General features: G+C 39.2%; 1 protein-coding gene across 1 annotated transcript; it reads right to left on the bottom strand.

Annotated features, from left to right (window-relative positions):
* Positions 1-926: 926 nt before the first annotated feature.
* akirin1 (akirin 1) lies at positions 927-24,169 on the bottom strand. The gene is made up of 5 exons (XM_073034455.1): positions 23,659-24,169; positions 12,507-12,647; positions 11,075-11,206; positions 7,222-7,293; positions 927-4,274 (listed from the first exon to the last, which is right to left on the bottom strand). The coding sequence occupies exons 1-5, from the start codon at positions 23,846-23,848 to the stop codon at positions 4,264-4,266; spliced, it is 546 nt and encodes a 181-aa protein (XP_072890556.1). The 5' UTR covers positions 23,849-24,169; the 3' UTR covers positions 927-4,263.
* Positions 24,170-24,369: the final 200 nt, after the last annotated feature.

The raw sequence follows: 24,369 nt of genomic DNA, 5'->3' as shown, positions 1-24,369 counted from the left end.
ACTGCCCTGTTAGAAGGCTGGTTACAAAAGACATCAATTGGCAGGAGCCACAGGTGAGATGTCCAAGATCCAAAAAAACCAGCATCTTAACATTACTGCAGAAGAGGATTTGAGATATGTGGAGGTTTTGGAGAAGCTGCAGAACAAGGCTGCCTGGATTAGAGGGCATGTGCTGTCATGAGAAGCTGGATAAACTTGGATTACTTTTTTTTGGAGCAGCAGAGGCCGAGGGGAGATCTGATAGAGGTTTACAAGACTAAAGGCATAGAGTGGACAGAGTCTCTGTTTCTCAGTGTTGAAACATCTAATACCAGAGGGCAGGTTCAAGGGGCATGTGTTTTTTTTTAAAAAACTCAATGGTAGATGCCTGGAATGCACTGTCTGGTATGGTGGTGGAAGCAAATACATTAGAGGCTATTAAGAGAAGTTTGGATAAGCACATGGCTGTAAGAAAGATGGAGGGATATGGACACTGAGGAGGTAAGAGGGATTAGTCTTTGGTGTTTTTGATTTGCTTTTTTAGCTGGTTCAACAATATTGTGGGCAACATGGCCTGTTCCTGTGCTGTACTGTTCTATTCTATGCTTAATATAGCCATTAGGCATGGCCATAGATAATGTTCAAATATAGGCATATGGTTTACCAAATAGAATTCAAATATGTTCGCAAAGATAAATATGGCCACCATTGCTCTTAATCACAAGAGAAACAAATTAAATCCACCCTAAATGACCATCAAATGCTGAATATATGTGTGTCATTAATTTCAATAAGCTAAAAAAATTTCAATTCCACCAAGCTTTCTTTCAATTTCCATTTAATTGAGGGACTTTTTTTTTTAAACTAGTCACTAGATAAACCTGAAAGCAACGCTTAACACAGAAAGTTTTCAAACCCTTTCAAATACACAAAATTGAGAATCACAGTTGGTATTGTATTTGTTTAATGAGTTTCAATGAAACAAATGGCATTGAATGAAAAAGTAACTTTCCAGACAAAGGCATGGTCTCCACAAACAATACATCTATTACATGGAACACAAGTAGCAAATATTACCTCAACAGAAAGGCTATTATTTGCTTTATAAAGAGGCAACAGCCCTGCCACTGTCTGTTCTCTATGTTAGGTAAGCACACATTCTAAAATCATATGACATTCCATGAAAGTGTTTTGAGTGATTAGAACAAGTTTGTGCCCCATCTGCTACATTAAAAACCTAGAATTCTGTTTCCAATTTGTATTCCAAACATACACTCAAGGAAAAACTAGTTCTAAGCACTGACAATTTTTAAACCTCCAAAAATAAAAAAGAAACTACATACAATCTCAATCTTGACCTTTATTCTGTCATTTATATCCAGGAAGTTTATTTGCTAGACATCCTATTGCAACAGGAATCAGCCCTTTATACCACCATTTTTTTAAATCTTGTGACCACATTGTGGAATACCCTGGGGGAAAGCAAAAGGCAGAAATATAGAAGAATCAGAAGGGACAAAGTACAAAAGCACAGGAATAGGTTTTAAATAGATACTTGCTTTACTATTAGCCCAACCAATGTTAATTTCTCTTTGTTATCTCCCCCAATAGGATCAGAAATCACTTTTGGCAAGAAAAAGCTCATTATATCAGTAACTTTTGCAACAAATCTTAGTATACCTCTAACATTCTCATTAACTTCCATGGCAAACTAGCTTAAAGGAACAAAGATGAGGGGAGATGTGTGCCTCGCCACAAACTAACTGATCTTGGCTCTTGTTGACCCATGTAGCTCACAGGGCTTCAAACCTTCCATGAAAGTTTATAGAGTAAAATAATTAAATGGAATCCAGTGTTCCAAACCATTATTTAAGAAAACTCCAGCAGTGATTTTTTAAAAAAAATCAAAAAAAGGGCTCAAGATCAATGGGAATGGATTGAGAACCCAACCACAGCCTTGAAATAAAATAATTGTTCAGATGAAAAGTGACTAGCATTAATTCCTTATGATGTCCTGGATACCAACCAACAGAAGGGAAATTGAATTAGATACCAGAGGATACAGGCAGGACAGGTATTTATTAACAAATGTGGATACACTAACCAACCTGATCAATGTCCCTCCTTGTGCTGACCACATTAAAGTAGCCCCAGAGTGTGGTCAATGTACGCGCCAACCAATGTCACTAAAGTCAAAGTACTGTTACTGCTTCCAGATTTATCAAGTTACCCAACTGAAAACTATAATAGTGGTCTTAGCAGTCAGATGTAACTAAGCATTTAAAATAGTAAAACACTGGAAGTTTTAATTTTTAACCTTATCTATTCAATTTCAATTGTCAAAAAGTAGTCAAATCATATAGAACAATTTCCATTAAAAATACCAAAGGATAAACAGAACAAAGGAACATAAAGTTACCTTAAACTTCCTATCATATATGCAGCTACATGGCAAGGTTTCAGGAAAGTGCAAGCTCCAAACCTAACAGTGTGCTTCCTTGTATAATGAACACTGCAAATGTGAATGTGGGTAGTCATGCAAAGGAGGTATGTAACTGCTCATGAGAACCCTCATTCTACAAAGTAACCAACTATTCTTTCCCCCCAAAAACACTACAATTGATAATGGATTTATGTCCTGACAACTGAGGCCACAAACAGATTTACCATCTGGCTGTTTTCATAAGGCCACTCTAGATTTATTAACAGAAGTCAGCTAAACCATAAAAACTCAGGCAAACAAGCACATTAAACACCATTACAAGTTGCAAACCAATTTTGAAACATTTTCACATCCCCAATTTATACTAAATGTTTACATCAAAATAGGTTAAAGGAGATGTTTGATGTCAAATTATTTTAAACTAAGCCTGTTAGTATTATACAGGGCAAAAAATGTACACAAGGTAAAAGTTGCAATTTTTGGTTAGGTATGCCTTTTAAAAAAGTGGAATTCATTCCAACTGAACTAACCTCGTTATTTCAGAATATTGTGGAGACAACTGTAATTGCATCGCCACTATTCATCCTTGCAATCTGTTAATAGGATACTGACAATCCTTTAGTTCTGTGGTTTGGATATGAATGACCAGTTGCTGGATTTGCATCTCCCAGATTAAGCATTCAATAAGGACTCCATAACCACACCAAGCAGGCCAGTTGCTGAATTTTAACCTAGTTCTCCAACACATTGTGATCTCAAATACAAATGTATTTGAAATATAGCACACGGAAAAAATAGCACAAGCCAAGCTAAAGCCCAAACAATTGCCAACAGCAGGAATCAAAAGTGTCTTAAACTTTAAAAAAAGCAGCTCATATGCTACCGACCTATCCAACGCTTAAATGTTGGCACAAGTTTCAAAGCAAATTTAAAACCGCTGGTGCAGATCATGTCTACAAAATTGGCTTTAAAGGAAGAGCATGTGTATTTAAGGCCATTTAGACAATTTTAACCAAAATACAAAGAAAAACAGCTTTATAACCAAATGACAATTTTTCTTCTTCATTTACACAAGCTGAAGTTGGATCCATCAAATCAATACCAACCCATACCCAATTTGAAACCAATCCGTTTGGCAATAACCATGCGTACAATTGTATGATAACCAATTAATCACGAAAGGACAATATTTCAGACCCAGCCTACATCCGTCTAAAATTCAAGTCCCACTGCAGTATCCCATCTCAAACTCTGAACCCAAATGGACTGGATACACACATACCACTTGCCACCAGGTAATGACATTATAAATGTTCGCAGCTGACAACACAATACACCACTTAATAAAAAAATAAAGTCTATTCTACAAGGGAGATATCTGCAGTAATATTGTAGTGCACTATTTTTTTCAAATCAGAAACAAATTTCTACTTTAATGACATTCAAAATTCGGACTAAATCACTTATGACAGAACTTTAATCCTTTCAAAAAGATTTGAAGGTAACATTCTCATTTTCAGTGCCACTTCTTAAAAAGGCAGATTTAACAACTGTTGCTTGGTATCCAGCTTCTTGAACTGGAAATAAATGGCAGGTTATTCTCACAGTAGCAGAGTTAGGAGTGGAAAGTAGACAAATCTCTGTACTGACAGCACATTGACCAGTAAAGTCAGATTTTTGTTTTTTTTTGTTTCATTTTTACAAGAGGTAGGGTGGGCCAGCGATGTAGAGTTAAAATCCCTCAAGTTGAATGTGGGTAAAACATGGCACCAAAATTAGTTCTCATAAGTACAGCAGCTGACTTGAGGTGAAAGCCAACACCCGTTCAAGCACAAAATGCTTCAGGACACATCTGCAAGAGGAAAAAAAAATACTATTACAGAGGAAAACAATTCCTATATTTAGAAATGTTTCTATGATCAAAGTTCAATATACTTAATCACTTCTCCAGTAAATGGACAACAGTTGCATCCAAGGCTGAACTAGTACAGTTACTAATTCTATAGATAAAAATTCAATTGCAATGGTTTGCTAACAATTGCAACATTGTACTTCAATAACATGTGCCAATTGATGATCTAAAATAAACTAGTTAACCACCCTTAGCGTCAACATTTAGGTGATCATCATGCAGAAACTCAACTCCAGTAACTATTTGAATGCCATAGCACAATGGGAAAACGTCAGAAGCCAAGTGGCTTATGAAGTATATGCTAATAAGCATAAAGGAATTTCCTCCACTTTTAGTAAAGCAGCAAGAAACTAACTTTTGTCATCCAGGAAAAGTTCATTGACTATCAATTCACCATCCAGCTTGAACACCCATCTCTAATAAATATATGCATTGATAGAATGTTCTCAGCAGCTCCCAACAAATGTGGTGACTATGTGCAGGTGATTAACTCAATTACCAAGGAACACACTATCTCATGGGAAAAAAAATCAGCAATGGTAACAGACAGAATAAGTTAGCCATTCATGACAGAAAAAGTTCAGAAGGTGATGAATCTTAGGAATTTTGTACCCAAGGCAGAGGACTGCTCTCACGCAAAACAAAGACTGACAGAATTTTGTTTGCCAAGGATGATCAAGGGTCATGGGGATACTACAGGAAAATAGAATGGAGATGGAAATCAACCAATCCTGATCAAAGTACAGGCAGTCCCCGGGCTACGAACGAGTTCTGTTCCTGAGTCCGTCTTTAAGTCGAATTTGTACGCAAGTCAGAACAGGTACATCTGGTATTATTTAGCACCAGTTAGTCAAATGTTTGTCTTAGTACAGGTCCACAATCCCTTATCTGAAATTCTGAAATCCAAAAAGCTCCGAAGACCAAAGTTTTTTTTTCCGCCAACAGTTGACGTCACTCAGGTGTGACGTGGCAGCACTAGCAGAGGTCGCCAAATGTCAGTTGTGGCTCAGCGCTCGTACTGGTTACACATGCATTTGCTGTTAGCTGATATTTTGTGTTCACTGTTGACTTTATGTTTAATTTCACTGTGGAAAATGTCAAAAAGAGCTGCAGATACCCCTATGGGTAACAATGAGAAAAAGGAAGCAACTATCATTATGAATAATGCAGAAAGTGGAGTTATTGCAGAAGCTTGATCGTGGTGTGTTTGTGTGGTGACTTACTGAAGAACATGGTGTCAGAACTACCACTGTATATGATTTAAAGAAACAGAAAGACAAGTTACTGAAGTTTTATAGTGACAGTGACATTCTATATTTATTCCAATAAGTCATTTACCATGTTTTAGATTCAGTTCGTTTGAAGCTGTATACTTCTATGTTTTATTGAATGTTTTTGTGGAAATAAATTTTTCTTGTCATTATTCCCTAAACAATACAGTACAACAACTATTTACATAGCATTTACATTGTATTAGGTATTAAGTAATGTAGAGATGATTTAAAGTATACGGGAGCATGTGCGTAGGTCTGGAGCTCCGCTGGGTCCTAAAGTCCACCCACATAGAGAAAGGTTAAATAAGGGACTTGAGCATACGTGTTTTTTGGTATTTGCTGGAGTGTTGGCCCCAGAATCAATAAGGAGGGATTCTGAAATGTAAAAAATTCTGAATTCTGAAATGCAACGGGCCCCAAGGATTTCGGATAAGGGACTGTTGACCTATATATAGTATATATTTTACCTTTCTCTGCATATAAAACACGTAAGAAACGCATGCACTTCAATAATTAAACCACCACATTGCTTAGTAACAATTGTAGCTTTCATTGGGACAGGGCCTTTCACATGCTCTATTATTCTCACTTTATCCTTTAAAACTGTTCCGATCATTGACCGACGTAGCCTAATGCTTTTCCAATGACCGATGGCGTTTCACCTCTTTCCGATCGCTTTATTATTTCCACTTTATTTTCAATCTGCTCATTTTCCATCAACGGAACAGAAACACTGCAGCAGTGAGCTCCCCTGTCTTTAAGTCCTGAGACAGGTTAAATGGGACAAGTGGAGGCGGTGCTGACTGGAAAAAGGGAAGGGGGGGTCAGGGTGAATCTCACCAAGAAAAATTTAAGCCAAATACAAAGTTACACACACACACACACACATACAGTCAATGGCAACGACTTAAAATGGTGGGCGACATTCTCCTTCCTCAGTTCGTAAATACGAGTTGTTCGTAAGTCGGACTTTCGTAACTCGGGGACTGCCTGTACAGAAGGGTCAAAGGGCCAAATAGCCTAGTTCAGTTCTTTATTATCAGCATGTAACCATTGGATAGCATGTTGATCACAAGGGAAAGTGTACCCAAGAAGCAATTCAATAAATTATAACATTCTCAAATACCCACATCCCAAACAAAGATAAGACTATTAACAGAAACCTTACTTTAGGTGATGTTTAACTAGAGTTGAAAGTTCATTGCCTCCTAATGCAGGATCTCCATATTTTGTAAATAACACTATTCTTTGCATTTCTGGTTAGATGTTAACTGCATTTCATTGGCTTTGTATCTGTACTCGGCACAATGACAATAAAGTTGTATCTAATCTAATATCTCAATAAAGTCCAAATTAATTTTGTAAAACTGCATAAAATAGCACATCTGTAGTACAAAATTGTTTAGAGCTAGCTGGAATACTGCTGCTTAAAACAAAAGGTTTAACATTGTCTTGAAACTTTATTTGGGAAATATTGAACAGCAAAAATGTGAGTCAAATAATGTGACTAACTGTGCCTAGGAGTATGATTAAATGGAATTACTCTACTTCCATTTCATTCAAAAACAAAAATCAATTAAACAGAATTCCAAAGTCTAAAAGTCTCCGCTTACAGCTGGCAGGTCGTTCTCCATATCGTCTCATAATCTGGTCATGTGTGAATTTCACAAAAGCATCATATTGTTCTAAAACAAACAAGAAAAAAATAATCAACTCAATGCTGACATCTTTAAAAAATATATTTGTTTTAAAATTGCTTGGATTCTTCTGTTACAAGAACATTGCTTTACAAGTTTTTCACTACAAAAGCAATTTAAATCTTTCACTTAAAAAAACAAGATTTTAACATTAATTATGCCACTTTACTTTTACACAATATCAATATTCAATCACTTCACACCCTCCAAAATCATAATGGATAAAGAATGACCACCATGAAATGGAAAGAAATAGTTGCCATTTGAGAAAACATTTTGAGAAGTGACCACAGCAGTTCTATTTTTGATAGTCAGAACACTGGACCTCAAGGGAAAACATCAAATTGTGAAGACTCATTACAACAGTATTAAATAGGAGCAGGAGAATGGAGATTGGAGTAGCTGTTATTGGGCAAGTCAGAATTCAGGATGAATGTGTTCCTGTAACAAAGACAAGGTTCACAAATCTTGAATGACTTCGGATATTGCAAATTTGATCAAACAGAGACAAACACAAATGCCATTTGAAATATAATGAAATAGGAGCTAAAAGGGGCCATGAAATGCCCAGAGTGAGTAGGATTAAATAATTCAATGCATTTCATAGATTTTAAAAACAAGAGGTTAACTAGCACATGGTAGGACCACACATGCCTAGGGTGTTAAATAAGTAGCTTACAAGTTACCAAGGAGTAGGACATGGAGGATAGCAAATCACAAAGGGGAATACTGATATTCCAGGGAATGTTCATTTGAAGGGGGTGGTGGGAATGGGGCTCTCAAAGAACATGAAGGTGAATAGAGCTTTGACCAGTGGCCATCTGGACATCAGAGGTTTGGAGAGGGGCCTTCAATTAGGTCCACTGTCCAAGGATAAAAGTAGGAGTGGATCATGGTAGCATTGTAGACCTTAGACCAGCGACTAACTGGCACTTGGGATTGATTAGCAAGAGCAAATTTAAGGCAGCAGGCAAGGAAAAGTGGAGTGGACAGATTCAGAGTGGTAATCTTAGGTTTTAGCAGAGAGGCTTCATCCAGAAAGCAAAGGGAAGCTCATGTTTTTTCCTCTTCTTTATATCTGCTCAGCTAGGACAGTAGGGATGACAGGCACAATAGTGAAGTGCTCTTCTTGCAGGACGTAGGCATGGCAGGGAGACCTCCAATGTCCCTGATGACGACAACCACATTAAGGAGTTGGGAGCTGGAACTGGATGAACTCCACATCATTTGAGAGGCTGAAGGGGTGATAGATAGGACATATAGAGGGGTAGTGACATCCAAGGTGCAGGACATAGGAAACTGAGTGACAGTCAAGAAGGGGAAAGGGTTAAGGAGTACCTCTGTGGCCATCCCCGCAACAGGTATATCACTTAGGATACTTTTGGGGGTGGGTGGGGGGAGATGACCTCAGATGAAAGTCAGTGGTCAGGTCCCTGGCGCTGAGTCTGCCTCTGTGACCCAGAAGGGAAAGGTGGGAAAGAAGAGGTACACAATGGTGATTGGGGATTCATTAGTTAGGGGAATGGACAGGATGCTCTGTGGGCGAGAATGAGATTCCCAGATGGTATGTCACCTCCTGGGTGCCAGGGGTCCAGAAAATCTTGGATCGATTCCTCAGTTTTTTTTTTAAATTTTAAGTGGGACAAGTCATGATCCATGTAGGTAACAATGACATGGGCAGGACAAGTGACAAGGTTCTGCATAGTGTTCAGGGAGTTAGGTGCAAGTTAAAGGGCTGGATCTCCAGGGTTCCCATTTGTGCCACATGCTAGGGACACCAGTTTAATACGTGGCCAAAGAGTTGCTGTGGGAGGGAGGGCATAAGATTTTTGAATCACTGGGCTCTCGTCCAGGGAAAATGGAACCCATACAGAAGGAATTGGTTGCACATGAACTGTAGGGCAACAAATATCCTAGCAGGAAGGCTTGTTAATGCTTCATAGTGGAGTTTAATCTAGAGTTGAGTTGCAATATAAAACAGACAAAATTAAAAAGGGTGAATACAGGACTGAAGGTGTTGTATCTGAATGAGCACAGTACATGGAATAAGGTAGATGAACTTGCAGCACAGTTGCAGATTGGCAGGTATGATGTTGTAGGCATCATGAAATCATGCCTGAAAGATTATAGCTGGGAGCTGAATGCCCAAGGAAACACACTGTACTGAAAGGATAAGCAGGAAGGCAGAGGGGGTAGTGTTGCTCTGTTGGTTTAAATAAATGAAATCAAAGATTACAAGGTGGTGACAGAGAGTCAGAAGGTGTTGAATCATTGAGAGTAGAGCCAAGGAACTGCAAGGGTAAAAAGACCCTGATTGGGAGTTGGATACAGACCCCCAAACATTAGCGAAAATGTGGTCTACAAACTACAACAGGAGATAGAAAATGGCATAAGGGCAATGTTACAACAGTCTGAAGGGATTTCAATATGCAGGTAGATTGGTTGGTGCTGGATTTCAGGAGGGGGAATTTCTAGAATGACTACGAGATAGTTTTTTAGAGCCAAAAATAATATAAGGATGTAATATTAAAACTTTATAAAGCATGGTGAGGCCTCACTTGGAGTACTGTGAGCAGGTTTGGGCCCCTCATCTTAGAAGGGATGTGTTGAAACTGGACACGGTTCAAAGGATGTTCACAGCTTTGTGTTTCCAAAGATCCTAAAGGATACAGACCAGTAGAAACTGGAGCTTAGAAGCAAACTGAGTTTAATATGGATCAATTGCTGCACTTTGGGGAATCAAAAGCATGAGGAATTTATACTGCAAGTGGCAGAAGGACCCTTGAGTACTAATGGCAGAGGATCTAGGGATGCAAATTCATTGCTCCCCAACAGTGGCCATACAAGTAAACAGGATAGTAAAGAATGCACAAGACATGCTTGCCTTTGACTGGTTGTGGCATTGAGTAGAAAAGCAGGGAAGTCATGTTGCATCTGCATAAAATTTTGAATTGTTCTCATTTAGAGATTTGGTGTGCAGTTCTGATCACCATTACAGGAAAGATGTGGAAGGTTTGGAGAGGATGCCCAAGTGATTCACTTGGCTCTGCCTGGATTAGAGAATACTAGCTATTTTCCCTGAAGCCTAGAAACAAAAGTACATTAACACCAAGAGGTGCGGAAATTGAATAATTTAACTGAAAGGATATCTTTACTTCTCTCAATTGACTTGAGATTAAATTTGAAGAACTAAAATGACAAGGGACTGGAATTAAGTGAATAAGTCTTTCAACAGATCTAACAAGAGATCCTCTTATTAAAATTAGTACATTAAATCAAGATTAATAAAGCAAGAATAATTTCTTAAAAGGCTTATGTACTTTGATTTCTACATACAATTTACCCATGTAGTATAAAAAATTCTTAACCATAAACATTCAAATACCCAGTCAAAATACTTGGTTTAAAAAAAATTAAGGTGAATGTGAAGAACAGCAAGCACAATTGGCAGGAAAGAGGGAGGAAATGAAATAGTTTTCTATAATATTGAATTGTAAAAGATTTCTAGAATTATAGGTTACAGTGTATAATCTGATGATTGATAATAGGAATTAGGAAGGTCAGTCAAAAATATTGTAGCATGTTTTACATGATTTCTCTCCTCTTCCTCCCCCCCACCCCCCACTGACAGACAACTTAGATTGTAAATACAGGTTACTAATAAACATGGTCACTGCAACTCAAGTCTATTTTCATGGTTACATTTCCCCTTATCTTTTGGATACAACTTAAGTTTCCAGGTAATTAATTATTTTTGTGATGCTCTTGCCTGCAAGTTTTGTATTTAGAACTTGTTCATATTCTTCCCGGATCTTGCTTTCATGATCTTTAAGGAGACGCTCACAGATTATCCCAACCTGCCGTAATGTGAATAAAGGCTGATCCTTCTTTGATAATGTACCTATGAAAGAAACAACAGTCAGACAAATATATATGGAGCCAAAAGTCATTTAATGACCATGAAACACAAAACCTATCATACAACTCCACTTGGTACATCCACCCAATAGGTTAACAGCTTTAAGTCTATCATTTACTGAACATGCGCTCATTAATTTGAAACACCAGGAATTGCTTACTTATTTCCATGGGGAATCTTGTCAAAACACAAGATAGGTAGCCTCATTCACAAACTGAGGCATGGTATCCATGGAAACTAGCTGCATAGAATCAGAATTGGCTTGCCCACAGAAGACAGTAGTAGTAGTAGTAGTAGAATAATGGAGTATACTCTGCCTGCAGGTGGTGTTCTGCAGGGATCTGTGCTGGGACCCCTTTACTCTTTGTGATTTGTATAAATGACTTTCAGGGAGTGACAAAGTGTGTTAAGTTTATAGATAACACGTTCTGAATAGTATGGAAGGATGTCACAGGTTACAATGGGATACAGACTCAAGCAGAGAAATGGCAGATCAGGTGCAATAAAGTGTAAGGAAGTGCAAGTTTGGAAGAATGGAACTGGAGGGTGACGTACAAGGTTAATTGTAGGATTCTTAGCAGTGTGGAGGAACTGAGGGTTATCAGGGCCCCAGGGCCATAGATCCCTTAAAGTTGCCACACAAGTTTACAGTGCGCTTTAGTTAGGAGATTGAGTTCAAAAGCCATGAGGTTGTGCTGCAGCCCTATACAACTCTAGTCAAAGCACACTTGACAAGTATCATGTTCAGTTTTGGAAGCTTTAAGGGGTGCAGAGGAGATTTACCAACAAGGCGTCTGGATTTGCTGCACAGATGCTGTCTAAGGAGGTGACTTGATAGAGGTATACAAGATTGAGAGGCAATGAGCAGACAGCCAGCAACTTTTTCCTAAGGTGACAATGGCCAATACTGGAAGTCTTCCATTTTAAGAGTAGAGGGAAGTGAAGGCCAGATGTCAGTCAGGTTAATTTCTCTTCTCCCTGCCCCCCCCCAACCCATCAGAGCATGGTATGTGCTTGGAACACACTGAGGGCGATGGTAGAGGCTAATACAATAGGGGGCATTTAAGAAACACTTATGGATACAAGTAAAATGGAAGATTATGGGCTATGTAGGAGTAAAAAGTTAGATTGATTGTAGAGCAGGTACAATCAGCCCATATAATTCTGCACTGTTCTATTTTGATATAAACCAGAGGCTTAGTGGGAGGCAGATCAAGTGATTCTTTGACTACAGTGGACTAAAAAACACTGAAGGTTAAAATATTTTGGAAATCTTACTAACCCGGTGAAGTCGGGGCATTTAGTAATAAACTGTTAGATGATCCCTCAGAACAGCTCGTCTCACTTTGATTAAAACTTCCTTCCAACTGTCGCCTCCATTGGAAACGGCTATATTCTTGTTTGATGTTCTGAAATATTTGTTCTGTAAGTTTAATAGAAAAGTGAAAATAAGGAAAATTAACACCATGAAGGTCAAGTTTTTTATTAAATCTAATAAATGCTACATCTATACAGAATGTAGACAGCACATTTCAAAAGGTAAACAAGCACATGTCCTTTCAGTAGTATATTAAAACATAACAATGACAAACCCTAAACAAGTGTCTTAGACATTTGGTTTGAATTGTGAAATGAGGGCTCAAATTAACTCACAGCAGTTAAGATTTTTATATAAAATAAGCCTTTAATGTAGTCACAGAACACTGGATTGTCATGGAAATGCATCAATGTCCTTCCCATATCTAGCCTTAATAATAGGGTTTAGTTCAAAGGTTCATTATCAAATTATACAACTGAAATTCTTCCCCAGATAGCTATGAAACCAAGAAAGAATGGCAGCCCAATCATCAACCCCCAAATCTCCCTCTCAGCACACAAAAATGAGAAAGTTAGGGCAAAAAAAAAAACAATACACTTACAAGTCTTTATTCCAAGTCCACATTCAAAAACGCAAAAAACCTGGGCATTCTCCTCCAATCTCAGTACCCTCCCCCCCCCCAATAGCAGTGCGACCCCAGCAATAAAAAGGCAAGCAGCCAGTGTTTCAATCTCCCTTGTCACTTGACTCAGCGAACAATGGAAGCTTTAATCAGTGAAATGGAGTCAAACATCGGCTCACAGCCTGCTCACCACGAGATTCCTGCATGCTGCCTCTGCACCCCTGAATCCTCCTGGAGACTACAGAGCACTGAAACACCCAAACCATCTCCAAACTGCAAACAGGTTCCATCAACTCCAGAATCACATTCATGAAAAACAGAACGTAAGTGAAATATATGATGATCTATCCAGAAGATGTCGACCAAAGGAGTGCTGCACACAGGCACCAAATTGACCAGAAATAGTTGAACTAGCAAATAAGTTAAAGCTAAATAAAACCAAGTGGATCACCGGCATTGACCTTGGTACCAAGTCTGAATAACCTGTCCACCTTATGGAAAAAGTTCCCTCAAACATCTGAAGATTGTTATCTAAACAAGGAGAACCAATTCAAAGAATAGTGAAGCAACTCCTAACATTTGTACTCAACAGTAGTGGATAAAAAACGAGTAGCTCTGAGAATCTTCAACATAAACTCTAGAGACTACGACGTCTCACAGCATTAAGTCACGGTAAGAAAACTTCTTCCTAATAACCTTCACAGACATAGCTACCACTAAGTCATTGGTGGTGAGCCAATGAGGAAAACTTATTTGACCACGTTCTCTTAACTTTTGCAAAATGTATCTGCCCATGGCAGTATTGGTAGATGACTATTATAGTCCTTCAAATGCCATCTTTAAAGATGCTAAGAGGACCCAATAGAAATAAAAACAGAATGGGCAATACCAATGACAACAAAATACCGAAGCACGTGGGGCCAACAGCACTTCTGCAGAGAAATAATATTTGAGTCAAAGGCACTGCCAGAAATGGGAAATGATTGTGCTAAACATCTCCAGTACATTTTCATCTCAAGTTGTCCAGCATCTGCAGCATTGCTTTAAAACCCGAAACAGATGGGCAGCTCAAAACCATATATCCTCAAGATCGCACAGGTCTTCAGAAGTGTAACAATCCCAAACTGTATCATGCAGTATATGCCAATTTATGAGAAAATAATTATTTTCTCATGGGGTGTCAGTGGGGGAAGAAGGCCAAACCCAGTTCAATGAGTGCAAAAGAGGGTATGCCAGGGTAACTAACACCAGGTATGACAAGTGAAACAAGCCCATAACAACATTATCAGATCAAAACTCAGCATTTCTTCCCATGGCAGGCAACTCCAAGAACATCCCATCCTCAATGACTGGAGAAATACAAAAAAAATGCAGAAGCAACCACATTTAGCCACATGTACAAGATAATCCTCTCTTGGGATCCCTATAACAGAACTATCTTCAGCCAATTTGATTCCATCTGGACTGAAACAGTTGAGTGCACTGGATAAATTTAAAGGCATGGCACTTGCCCACATTACAGCTTTAATACTAATTACTTGTACTCCAGATTCCATAATCTCATTACCAAAAGAGACAAATTTAATGGGGTTGTTTTGCCCCTATTCCACTGTGTGGAGCAACACATACCAATAACCTGTTCAGAGACGTGGTCTGTGTTTTGCCACAACTACTCAGGTCTAAGTATTGGAAATCACTGAGCATCACAGGAAAATATGAAATGGCAGAGATGGCCTTTAAGGCAGCCTTGTACCCGATCATTGTCTACTATCAATGACCTTTCCATAAATAAATATTTTGTCAGTATAGATCTAACAAAAAACACTTAATATCCAGGACAAGGAGTTTGCTGAAATGGCACTCCATTACCAGATTGATTGCCATATGTCCAGCCACAAAATCCATGACATTTATCAAGGACAACGCCAATAAATGTATAGGTATATCACCAGCCCAATCCATATACCACTGACTTCTTTGTTGCTGGAGTTAAATCTTCAGACTAACCAACTACGTGGAAGCACTCTTGAAAGGCATGATTTCCTAAATATTGTTCGTTGAGGCCTGTCCATCCTTCAACATCTCAATCATGAATTTTAACACTTTGCACAATTAGCAAACATTAGTCCCTGCCATTAAGGATTTAAAAATATTTCACTCTATACTAAGCATGCCGTTCTTGATTTTGAACTTACATTTTCTATCAGCTCTGCACTTTTCAACAGCCTCTGCTTCAGCTTGTAATTAAACCTTTTGTTGTTTCCTCAAACCCAACACCAGCAAACAGACCTGCTCAAACTTGTTTGGGCAACCCAATCAACATTTTGGACTCCTGGGGAAAACACTACATTAATTTTTATGTAGAGTGTTTACATACACTTTTTAAAATAAAGTTTAAAAACCCAATGTTCTAATTTAACATTAATAGAAATTTGGCCATCCTCAGGTTTAATTCTGAAGTTTAACTCTTGCTGGTATCAAAACAATACTCAACTACATGCAAAGGCAGGGATTTATTAACTCATTCACACCTTCCTACAAAGGATCTCGTCTTATTAGCTCATTTTTTCATGTCTGATGTGATTGAACTCTTATAGAACAAAAAACTAACAAAATTGTCAGGATCCCCTTTGCTAATTAAGGACACCATGCCATTTAATTGGGGCAGACAACTGTTGCTGAACAGGTTCTAACTAGTGTCAGTCACGTGCACTTGAGTGGCATTTAAGACACTACATGGTGCTTTGAGAGAACAGTTTAAAATTATGTTGGTTGTGTTCAATCAACAAGCAAGACAATTCCAAACTGTTTTGCTCATTGTGGTTTCAAGCATTGAGGCTTGGAAAAGCCAGAAAAAGCCAGGAGTGAAAATGAAAATGAAACAATTTCACTACTTCAACAAGTTGGGAACGGCAAAGAATTAAGATATCGACCATCTAGAATGTTACAATGAAAAAGGTTTGGAGGATGCAATCATAGATAGCATTGTATGAAAGCAGTCCATTGCAATCAACTGTATCAGTGCAGACGTTCGCTGGATGCATTCCTCCATTGAAAAGTATCAGGAGCTACAGTTTTATAGTACTGTAGCATTACTTGTTCTGTACTTCATTTAAATACTTCGCTACTCAGTCTTTTTTTAAATACTCTATTTCCATGAAACTTCAGCAAATTGGGGCAGCCACTTGATTGGGCCAAAAATGTACTGGTCGCAAAGTGTCCCAATTAAACGGAATTTACTGTAGTACATACAAACAGACGGGATGAGCTTCACAGGTTGTCACAGACGTTATGGGCCGAAGGGCCTGCTACTGTGCTCTTATTTTTGGCATTCAGCATAAAGAATGCATTTCTCATTTACAGGATGTGGGCAAGTCTACATTTTGCAGAATGGTATACACTACAGCTACAGTTGTTACAGTACTACATTCAATACTGAAAGCAGGAGTGATATTTTAGGTCTCTTACTACTTTATTCCCAGTTTAACCTTTTCTGAGGCAGGCACCTAAAAACCTCATTAAATTTTCCTTGCAACACTTCATGATAATTGGACATATACAGTGGCATGCAAAAGTTTGGGCACCCCAGTCAAAATTACTGTTACTGTGAATAGCTAAACAAATAAAAGATGACCTGATTTCCAAAAGGCATAAAGTTAAAGATGACATTTCTTTAATAATTTAAGCAAGATTACTTTTTTTATTTCCATTTTTTACAGGTTCAAAATAACGAAGGAAATTCTTTGGCAAGTATCACAACTTGTAAATGCTTTCTGTAGCCGGCTAAGTCTTTCAATTCTAGTTTGGGGGATTTTCGCCCATTCTTCCTTGCAAAAGGCTTCTAGTTCTGTGAGATTCTTGGGCTGTCTTGCATGCACTGCTCTTTTGAGGTCTATCCACAGATTTTCGATGATGTTCAGGTCAGGGGACTGTGAGGGCCACGGCAAAACCTTCAGCTTGCGCCTCTTGAGGTAGTCCACTGTGGATTTTTGAGGTGTTTAGGATCATTATCCTGTTGTAGAAGCCATCCTCTTTTCATCTTCAGCATTTTTTTTTAAAAAAACAGACGGTGTGATGTTTGCTTCCAGAATTTGCTGGTATTTAATTGAATTCATTTTTCCCTCTACCAGTAAAATGTTCCCTGTGCCACAAAGCATGATCAATCCACCCCCATGCTTAACAGTTGGAGAGGTGTTCTTTTCATGAAATTCTGCACCTTTTTTTCCTCCAAACATATCTTTGCTCATTGCAGCCAAAAAGTTCTATTTTAACTTCATCAGTCCACAGGACTTGTTTCCAAAATGCATCAGGCTTGTTTAGATGTTTCTTTGCAAGCTTCTGATGCTGAATTTTGTGGTGAGGATGCAGGAAAGGTTTTCTTCTGATGACTCTTCCATGAAGGTCATATTGTGCAGTTGTCGCTGCACAGTAGTCTGCTAAGTCTTCCTGAAGGTCTCTTGCAGTCAAACGGGGTTTTGATTTGCCTTTCTAGCAATCCTACGAGCAGTTCTCTCAGAAAGTTTTCTTGGTCTTCCAGACTTCAACTTGACCTCCACTGTTCCTATTAGCTGTAATTTCCTAATTACATTACAAACTGAGGAAACAGCTCAAAACACTTTGAAAACCTGCAAACACTTTGCTATCTTCTTATAGCCTTCTCCTGCTTTGTGGGCATCATTTATTTTAATTTTCAGAGTGCTAGGCAGCTGCTTAAAGGAACCCATGGCTGCTGATTGTTGGGACAAGGTTGGAGGAGTCAGGGTATTTATAAAGCTTTGAAATTTGCATCACCTGGCCTTTCCTAATGATGACAGAACAAGCCATAGCCCTACCAAGCTAATTAAGATCTGAGACCTCGGTAAAAGTTATTTGAAAGCTCAAATCTCTTGGGGTGCCCAAACTTTTGAATGGTGCTCCTTTCCTTTTTTTCCACTCTAAAATTGTACAAAACAAAAATAATACACTAATCTTGCTTAAAACGTTGAAAAGAATGTTTCATCTTTAACTATGACTTTTGGCGATCAGTTCATCTTCTACTCACTTAACTATTCACAGTAACAGAAATTTTGACCGGGGTACCCAAACCTTTGTATGCCACTGTATAAACAATCTCATTTTATAACAGCATTGATAAATTATTGATATGGGAAAAGGAGGAGCTCCATGAAAAGGCAGACAAAATTGAGTGAAATAACCAAAACAACTGGTAACCTATGGTCTTGTAACAAACTTTGAAGGAAGCATGGCGGAACTTAAATTTTTTAATTTTTTTTTTAAAAAAGGACCAATTACATAGTTTCTCTTTAAGACAATACTTAAACTCAACGAATGCAAAAAAGGTAGTACAAGCAAATATTTTATATAAAGAACAGCAATTATGAAGGACTTCCACAAGCAACTTTGTATTTTCCAACCAATTTCTCAAATACATTGGAATCTTTATGGAAAAAAGTATTCATTTAAAGTGAAATCTGGAGTGTTTCTAGTTTGTTACAAGGCCATTATGTTGATGGTTTTAGTTTTAAATCTACCAGAACTTCAGACATCAATTCAGTACACAAGACCAGACTGCCTTCATTTTTCTTGAAGACAGTTCTTCAATTTCATTAGACAAATTAACTGTTTAATATACTGATGGAATTTGAACTTAAAAGTTGGCGTATTAGTGTCTTGATTAAGCAACATATGGATTTAAAACCCTACATTTACTCACATCTGTAAAGCAATGAAGATCCAGCTTTAGCAAATATAGTGGATTCTGGATAATTGGAACACACCAGCAGTACATGTTTCCCCCATGTTTGATAAAGGGTCTCAGCTGTTTACTCTTTCATAGATGCTGCCTAGCTTGGTGAGTTCCTTCAGCATTTTGTGTTGCTAGCAAATTAAGTATTTAAATGAAATACAGAACAAATCAGACCACCACCAATACTACTGCAGTATAAACTGTACTAGATCCTAATAGCTATTGGAGGAATTCCTCCAGTGAATGCTGCCATAGTCTGTTGATTGAAAATGATCAAAATCAGCAGACACCTAGTGCAGATAATGTCCAGCCTTCATACAATTTGACAATTGCATCCTCCAAATCTTCAGTTTCTTTGTAACATTCAAGACTATTGGCAATATCTTTATTCATTGTATTTCTTTACTTGAGGTAGTAAAATAGTTTCATTTTCACTTCTGGCATCTCCAAGCCTGAATGCTTGAAATTGCACTGAGAAAGACAGTACTGAGCTGTCCTGTATCTTGCCAACTAATCATTGCTTTTTGAACACAAACCCACAAAACTATACAAAAAAACTGTTTACTTAACACAACTGACACTAGTTAGAAACCTTTCAGCAACCAAATTAAATGGCATGGTGTCCCAACTAATGAAGGGAAATCCAGCTTTTCTCTCAATTAGTTTTTGTCCATTAAAAGTAGGACCAAATAAGTGACTGCCCCAATTAACCAGAATCCACTATTCGATCTTTTCAAGTGTTCAGAATGATTCAGAAATTATGAATATCAAGTCATATGTACCAAATTACATTGAAAAAAATTATCTTGCATACTATCCATACATATCAATTACCACAGTGCATCGAGGTACGAAGGAAGACAATAAGAGTGCAGGTTAGTATTACAACCAAAGAGCAGGACAGGCATACAATACAGTGGAAGGTTATATCAAAATAGATTGTAAAGTCAAAGGTCCATCTTTTCATTCTAGGAAGCATTCAATAGTTTGCCAGCAGGATAGAAGCTGCCCTTAAGCCTGGTGGCTCATGCTTTCAGGCTTCTGTATCTTCTGCCCATTTTTGGGAGGGGGAAGAAAAGAGAATGATCAGGTGGGTGGGGACTTTGACTATACTGTTATCTTTACCAGTATAGACAGACTCGAATGGAGGCTGGTTTCCATGATTAAGCTGCATTCACCATACCAAGCCATGATGCATCCAGACAGGATGTTTTCTGTGGTGCATCAAAGAGTACATGCAAAATGTCCTTAGTCCACTGAGGAAGTAGTGTAGATACCTTGAATGAGTACAATGGAATGAGTACATAATTATAGACAATAGGTGCAGAAGTAGACCATTCGGCCCTTTGAGCCTGCACCGCCATTTTGAGATCATGGCTGATCATCTATTATCAATACCTGGTTCCTGCCTTGTCCCCATATCCCTTGATTCCCCTATCCATAAGATACCTATCTAGCTCCTTCTTGAAAGCATCCAGAGAATTGGCCTCCACTACCTTCCGAGGCAGTGCATTCCAGACCCCCACAACTCTCTGGGAGAAGTTTTTCCTTTACTCTGTCCTAAATGACCTACCCCTTATTCTCAAACCATGCCCTCTGGTACTGGACTCTCCCAGCATCTGGAACATATTTCCTGCCTCTATCTTGTCCAATCCCTTAATAATCTTATATGTTGCAATCAGATCCCCTCTCAATCTCCTTAATTCCAGCGTGTACAAGCCCAGTCTCTCTAACCTCTCTGCGTAAGACAGTCCAGACATCCCAGGAATTAACCTCGTGAATCTACGCTGCACTTCCCCTACAGCCAGGATGTCCTTCCTTAACCCTGGAGACCAAAACTGTACACAATACTCCAGGTGTGGTCTCACCAGGGCTCTGTACAAATGCAAGAGGATTTCCTTGCTCTTGTACTCAATTCCCTTTGTAATAAAGGCCAACATTTCATTAGCCTTCTTCACTGCCTGCTGCACTTGCTCATTCACCTTCAGTGACTGATGAACAAGCTTACCTAACTTTACACCGTTCAGATAATAATCTGCCTTCCTGTTATCCCAAAGTGGATAACCTCACTTATTCACATTAAACGTCATCTGCCGAGTATCTGCCCACTCACCCAGCCTATCCAAGTCACCCTGAATTCTCCTAACATCCTCATCACGTCACACTGCCACCCAGCTTAGTATCATCAGCAAACTTGCTGATTGAGACTTTAAACAAAAAAAAACCAAGACCATTTAGTCCCACCTTCCTCTTTCCATTGAAAGCCTACAAGTTGGCAAAATAGCTTATTGAGTTTGAGACAAAGATCTTAAGAAACAGTAACAATTTGCATTTAAAGCTATAAAGGCTTGAAATGATTTACTGGACAACACTAAAATATAGCTTAGAGAATATTCCATCCAGGAAAATTAAGATATAGGAACATTTAAGCCCAGCACAAATTCATAATACAACCAAATACAAAGTTGAAAAAAAGTCACAGGGCACATAAGAAACACAGCATACCACAAAACAGTTTATGTTAGTAATGAAAAGAATCAGGCACTTAAACTGTCAATTCTGAGACAACTAGATTAACAGAAAGCACTGTCTTTTGTTAGTTGTAATGAGTTGTGAGAGATCAGCTTCAAAGCAATGCAAACATAGATCAGAAGCAGAAGTCTGACATTACAGAACAAAATACAAGGAACAAACTAAAGTGGACACCAAAACTGCAGGGCTAAAATTTATAATAAACCAATGTCAAATTATGACAAGCACTCAGATTACATTAATCAGGAAAGAACACCCAGAACTATACCTATAAACCATGGCAGTAGACCAACCAATGTCTTTTAAAAATACAAGAATGCTCAAGGAGGAATGCTAGTTTTAGGCACCTCACATCAACTACTTCTCAGGCTGGTAATAACTACTTTCATAAGTATGATAATTAAACTGGCTGCTCAGTCAATGCCAATTATGTGAGCATACAGCATTTAGCCATTCCCACAAAGTTTACAGTTATTCATCTCAAACCTGTTTCCAAAACTCATAGCATTTTTAAAAAAAAGGAGAAATTAGCAATCATGAAACCCTGCTGAGTTTAAAGTTAAAAGTTGCACTGCATTGGTTAAAGTGTTTGTTAATCAAAGCACACCAATTAAGCCAACATCCATTTTGGATCCAAGCATGCTTGCTGTGCAAATTCACCAAACACATGAATCTACAGAAACAGTCTATTGCTTTAAGAAACAGGCTTCACTCAATGTACCAGTAAATAAAAGTAGATAAACTTTTTAAACCTACGCTGCCTTTCAATAACATAGCTAGATATTTGCATCAGAACCAATTTCTGCACTAACCCCATATAGTTAGTTTCCATTTAATACCTAAAAAATCAGTCTCCAATACTCAGCAACTGAATGCGCAGGTTCCTTGAACACAGATTGCCTGGGGTTCACCACTCCATGTAAAAAAATTTTTCCCCGGAACGACTGACCATTTTGAGACTGACCCCAAGTCTGGACATGCATGCCTGAAGAAACAACTTTCCACTCTCTCTGTCTCTGCAGAAAACCTGAAAGGGTCAATGAATTCATCTTATAAAATCCAGAAACTTAGAACTTAGTCTGATTAAACCATTCCCCTTACAGAAAACCCAAACATCCAGTAATCAAAATGAGCCTTTGGTGGACTTTTAGCAAGTACTATTATCCAGTTAGGGAGATTAGACCTATTCATTACATTGCAACCAAGGTCCTACAAATCAAAAGCAAGACATTTCTACTGCACCAGTAGTTTTGGAATAAACACCACTACTTGCTAAATCTGCATGTTCCATTTCAGTGATTTCCATTCAATGAACCCAGGTCCCTGTGAACGCCCAATACCTTTCAGTATCTCTGCATTAACTGCATTTCTATTTTTTTTTAAACTACAAGTAGGTCATCTCAATTTTCCACACATGCAGCCTGGTATGGTCTTGCCCATTCAGACACTAATCGTATCCCCCAGAAGCCCTACCGCAGCCTCTTCAGAGTCCATACTGCCATCTAGCTTTGTATAATCAGCAAATAGCTCATCTCAAAACAAAAACAATTTTTTCGATGATTGAAATCCACGTTTCAGATTAACGCAATAAACAAAGCCCTTAACTATGCGGAAAGACAGGTTGCTCCCCAGGTTTAAAAAAAACACTAAAAGTTCAATTTAAAATTCAATGCACACATTATAAACATTGCAAGACCATTCCATGCGAGCTCTTCCTGCCTTACAAATATTATGCCAGTACGTTGCAATAATTTAAAAAAAAGCTGCAACGGTTTCTGTGCACAACATGACGACACCCAGAACAAGCGATACAAACAGCAGCTGCCCCAAAGCCCTCACATCAGTAGCAAGTTGCATATTAGAATAGTGAGTTTATTCTCGTTAAAAAGCCTGTGAGGTGGATGCAGAAGCGATCAAAGACGACTCCCCTTAAACAAAAAAAATGGCAGCCATTTCCGAGTGGGTGGCAGTGAAAAAAAAGATCAACCGCATCGATTATATTTACACTTACAATTTAATTTTTTAAATGGGCGTTTTGCAAATCCGGCTGCGGGAGTGACTACAGCAAGAAGCGGGGTTGGAAAAAAAGCAAGGCTGGATGTATTGCCCAGGAGCTGCATAACCACCCCCACCCCTCCATCACCGAGCCGTCTATCAACCCCAGCCCTTCACGACTACCATTGTCTGGCTCTGTTCCCTTCCCCCGCCGCCTTTACCTGGGGTGAGTTTGTGCGCCGAGGAGCTCTCTCCGCCGAAGGCCGCCGCTTCTGTTTTCAGGTACTTCTGGGGCGAAGGCGTCCCAGCGCCCGGCCCTGTCAAAGGCATGCACCGCCTCCTCTTGGGCGACTGAGGGCTGAGCAGCGCGTCAAACTCGACGCTGCGTTTGAGTGTGGCCCCGCACGCCATGATCCGCCGACACCGACTCGCCTTGAACGCCCGGAGCTCCGCAACTCGGGGAGGAGGGGTGGGGGGGGGGGAGGGAGGTGGTTGTAAGGTCCGACCGCTCCGGGGGCCCGCCCGATATCGAACAACGGAAAAGATCACTCTACTCCCAATGCACTGCTTCGCGAAAGGGCTTCTTCAGCCAAGCAAAGGGTCGGTGGGGGAGAGCGGAGAGAGGTCGCCCTGCCGGTGTGGCGCTTCTGCCCCTCCCGCCTCAGCCGCTGGCCGCTCTGGCTCCTCAGGCAGCAATGGCGTCTCCGGCCTGACTGTCCGCAACAGCCTCGCTTTCGGCAGCGGCACTACGTCACAATGTGGACTGTGCCACCCACCGCCCTGTGGCCGGGTAAAGAGGGGAGTGTGGTGCCGAGGTGAACCCGTCAAAACACAGTACTCGGTCGGTCATTCCTTACAAACCTTACTCCTTATTTCAACATCGTTTAATATCCTTCTTCAATATCCGTTTCACTCTAATTAAGAGCTGAGCG

The sequence above is a fragment of the Hemitrygon akajei genome, chromosome 32 (assembly GCF_048418815.1).
Source record: "Hemitrygon akajei chromosome 32, sHemAka1.3, whole genome shotgun sequence".
Taxonomy (NCBI): Eukaryota; Metazoa; Chordata; class Chondrichthyes; order Myliobatiformes; family Dasyatidae; genus Hemitrygon; species Hemitrygon akajei.
Note: the sequence above shows the minus strand (reverse complement) of the source record. Positions and strands in the feature narration are given on the sequence as shown.